The 4,062-nt window shown below is 33.0% G+C and overlaps 1 protein-coding gene across 1 annotated transcript in view; it reads left to right on the top strand.

Moving 5' to 3' along the window:
- Positions 1-4,062, top strand: part of LOC106478584 (corticotropin-releasing factor receptor 2-like) — a 51,075-nt gene that overhangs the window by 36,044 nt on the left and 10,969 nt on the right. Inside the window, exon 4 of the mRNA XM_022382201.1 lies at positions 1,623-1,726. Coding sequence (XP_022237909.1) covers positions 1,623-1,726 — 104 coding nt within the window. The remainder of the gene's footprint in view (positions 1-1,622; positions 1,727-4,062) is intronic.

The following is a 4,062-nucleotide window of genomic DNA, read 5'->3' as shown; positions in this document are numbered from 1 at the left end:
ATAAATGGAAACATCGGCACGTGTAGATACATATAGATCTTTAAAGTCGAGTTGTTCAAAACTTGAAAATAGCGTTGGTAACTGGATCAACAATTTCCTGATGATCTCGAATTCGTATCCTGATAATATCCTCATATTTGTGAATCGATGGTATTTTAACTGTATTTTCTTTCGTACTAGTATTAACTATTTTTAAAAATGAGCTTAATGTTTCAACATGAAACATTCTTATAAAATTCAACATAGTCAAGTTCTGAAAGTTGAAGAAAATGCCAAATTTACGGGCAGTTAAACGATTTTGAGTATTTTGCAATACTTTGATTAATTAATTAGTGCGCAAAACTTTTTTTGATTAAAGTGTTCAGTTTTTCTCTTTGAGCCGTGTTATCTTTTGATTTTTTTTATGTTTTAAGTATCATTGCATGTTAGCTACAATTTATTGACCAAAAACTTTGATAACATTCAGGACATGTAATTAACTGTTTGTTTGTTTGTAATTAAGCACAAAGCTACACAATGGGCTATCTGTGCTCAGCCCACCACGGGTATCGAAACCCGAATTCTAGCGCTGTAAATCCGCAGACATACCGCTGTGCCACTGGGGGGCGTGTAATTAATAAAACAAAGAATGTTAAAGAAAAAACTTAGGTTTTCAGATGAGGTATAGATTAGAATAAATAAATAAATAGTTGTTTTTAATTCTTTACTTAATGTAAGCGCTTTCGTCTAAGATGGACTTTTCAATTTATAAAATTATTTGGTGTACAACTCTACATTGTACACATAAACTATCGTAAACGTTTATGTGTGCTTGTGACTTCTAACTGGCGCGAAATAAAGGAAATTGTTTTTTTTGTGTGTTTCTTAAGCATGTTTTTATAAAGTCATTGCAAACTACTCATGAAACAGAGTTTTAGGTTTGCAGACAATTAGTTGTTGTTTTTTTAAACAACGATTTAACTAAGCATTTTCCTGCATCTGTTTCTTCAGAAATTTAATGTGCAAACCAAAATATATCGGGTATTGTCTAAAGATCGCCACGTTAAAAATAAGCACGTGCCACAAAATATGACGTGCGTAGGTAGAAGTATTCGTTTGCTAAAAAATTCTTTAGTTTGTGCTCATTGAAATAAATCCCAATATGATCTTTTTTTTTACTGTAACCAAACTAACCAACGTTTAACACGCCTTTTAAGACTGATAGATTTTTACTGAGAAAGTTTTTCAAAGAAAAAGAGAAATATATGTAATCATAGCAAGATGAAATTAAACATTGCTATTTGCAAATGATGTTTAATGAAAATTGTTGTCTTGTTTTATGAGCGACTTCCAATAACGATTGAAATATTAAATTTTTCAATAGAGCTGTCATTACAATTTAATCTATTATATCGTAAAATGGGTCAGAATACGTTTATATTATCATTCAGACAATAACAAATTATTAATAATGAGGTAATGAAATTAATAATCGAAATGAGATTAATAATTGACCAAATAATGTTTTTTTTAGTACTCTTTGTTTCTTCTCAAACGTAAGTCCCGATAGTTTTCTGCTCTTTCAGACAACAAATTTATGTGTATGAAATAACGTTTTTAATAATATTGTATTTCTGAAACAGGAAACAACGACGAATCCACTTGCTGTTGGTTACATACTCTTTATTGGTTCTGCTGTATCCCTTTTGGCCCTGGTGGTAACATTATTTATTTTCAGCTACTTTAAGTAAGTATTTGTACTATTTTTTTGTTTGTTGCTTTTACCTCTAACCACTGAGGATGCCACACAATAAACCATTAAATTAAATAGACGAAGCTGCCCTAAGTGTAGACACGGTGTCGAACGGTGGAAAGGTTGTTTTTTTTTTTTTTTAGTAAATACAAGCATACAAATTACTGGAGAAATTAAAACTTGAGACTTTACGATACAAAATAATAATAATCTATATAACGTTCATGATTTTTATTCATCTTATGAAAAATTAAATAATTTTACGTAAAATCTAGCTTAATTATTTAAACTTTTAAATCAAGATCAAACAGAGATCACTTAGAATAACACTGCGTTGTGTTTAACTGTGCCTTATCTTAACTACAATAAACATCAATGTTAACTTAACTTATATGAAAACACATAAAAACAATGCAATTGTTACTGTATTATTACTTCTGGTGGTCGTGCAAAATCACAACATCCCATAAAATGAAATATTTCTGCGTGAGGTATGAAATTCACTGACACTGTATTCATAGACAGATAACTTTCAAGACTCTAGAGGTGATCCGACGGAGTGTTCTACTCTAGGATTCCACAAAGAAGTAAACAAAATAATAAAATTAGAAGAAACTTAGCAGATATAACAACTACAAATTAGCTATCTTTGTCTGCTAAGACTAATTCAGTTTAAATAATGTAGCTTTTAGCCATTCACACGTGATAATATTTTCATGTAGTTAACTATTCCGATAATTCATTCGCAACCAAATTATTAAGTCGTCAAGAAATTAATGTCGCGTTTTGGAACACTTTCATTAACCACTCCCCAAAAATCGTACAACACGTATAATAGTTAAATGAACCGTCTAAACGTCACGTTAGTGTAGCCTAGTGTAGTTTAATATACTCTAATCCCATATAGTGATGGCACACGACGAGACACACATTCGGCATGTAATGCTATTTGAATACAAGAAGGGAAACAACGCCTCTGTTGCCTCAAAAAGTTTATGGAAATGTTTTGAACGTTCGTAAGTGTTAACGATGATTCTGCAAATTTCGTTCAGGTGACTTTAGCCTTAAAAACTGTGATGGCAGGGACCAACATGTTGGAATTGATATTGATGCTCTGAAGACGCTCGTTGAGTCTAACCCAAGGCAACACACTCGTAAAATGGCCATTAAATTGCATGTCTCTCATGAAACAATACGTAAACATATAAGAAATATGGGAAAACTTCTTTTAAAAAAATGTTTGGGTGTCTTACGAACCATCGTTTCCAACGTGTGAACGTTGCGTCGTCTCTTCGGGTGCGTAATGCGCGTGAACCATTTTTGGACAGAATTGTCACCGCTGATGAAAAATGGATTCTCTATGCGAATATTAAATGCCAAAAACAATGACCCAGTCTGAGACAAAAACCCTTCCGACCCCAAAAACCTGGACTCCATCCGCAGAAAGTGATGCTTTGCATTCGGTTGGACATCAAAGGAGTAATTCACTTCTAATTCCTCAATCCACATCGAATTGTTAGACAATGCAGAGATCTATAGTCAGCAACTGGAAAGTTTAAATCAACCCCTTCATCAGAAACTCCCTTTACTCGTCAATCGAAAAGGTGTTCTTCTTCTTCTCCACGACAATGCACGTCCACACGTGGCACGTTTGACGCAACACGAGATTATGGAGTTGGGTTGGGAAGTTCTCCTCCACCCACCATATTTTCCAGATATGACACCATCAGATTACCATCTTTTTCGTTCACTGAAACACCATCTTAATGGGAAAAACGTATGCAAATGTGGAAGGTGTTGAAGAGGACATCGACATTTTTTTTGCTTCAAAGCCAAGTGATTTCTTTCATCAAGGCATTAACAACCTGATTGTAAGATGGAAAAGCATCATCGATAAGAATAGAGACTATTTCATTTAATAAATGTGTTATTTTGATATATAAGTTGTTCGGGTTTTTTCATCTAAAAAAAGCGACATTAATTTCTTGATTTAATTTGATTAAATGTCTCGTTATCTCACTGGCTATTAACGGATATTTGTGGTTAACGTCAGCAGCTATTCAAATAGAAAAGTTCCATTAACATTATCTCCTGAGATTATGTTGAAAACAACACGAAAAGCTTTCTCATAAATAAATCAGATCTTACTATTCAGCCCATCCCTTGATAACAATCACAGGAGAAGCTCCAGAAGACGCTATTTTGTATTTGTTACATCTACTCTTGCTTTAAATATTACTCCTTTAACAAAAGCGATTTTTTTTATCCATTTAAGATTAGTTATATTGAGATTATTTCGGACATACGGTCACCATACGACTTCATAAAGG

The sequence above is a fragment of the Limulus polyphemus genome, unplaced genomic scaffold, assembly GCF_000517525.1.
Source record: "Limulus polyphemus unplaced genomic scaffold, Limulus_polyphemus-2.1.2 Scaffold229, whole genome shotgun sequence".
Classification (NCBI taxonomy): Eukaryota; Metazoa; Arthropoda; class Merostomata; order Xiphosura; family Limulidae; genus Limulus; species Limulus polyphemus.
The sequence above is the reverse complement of the archived record's forward strand: the minus strand, read 5'-3'. Positions and strand labels throughout refer to the sequence as shown.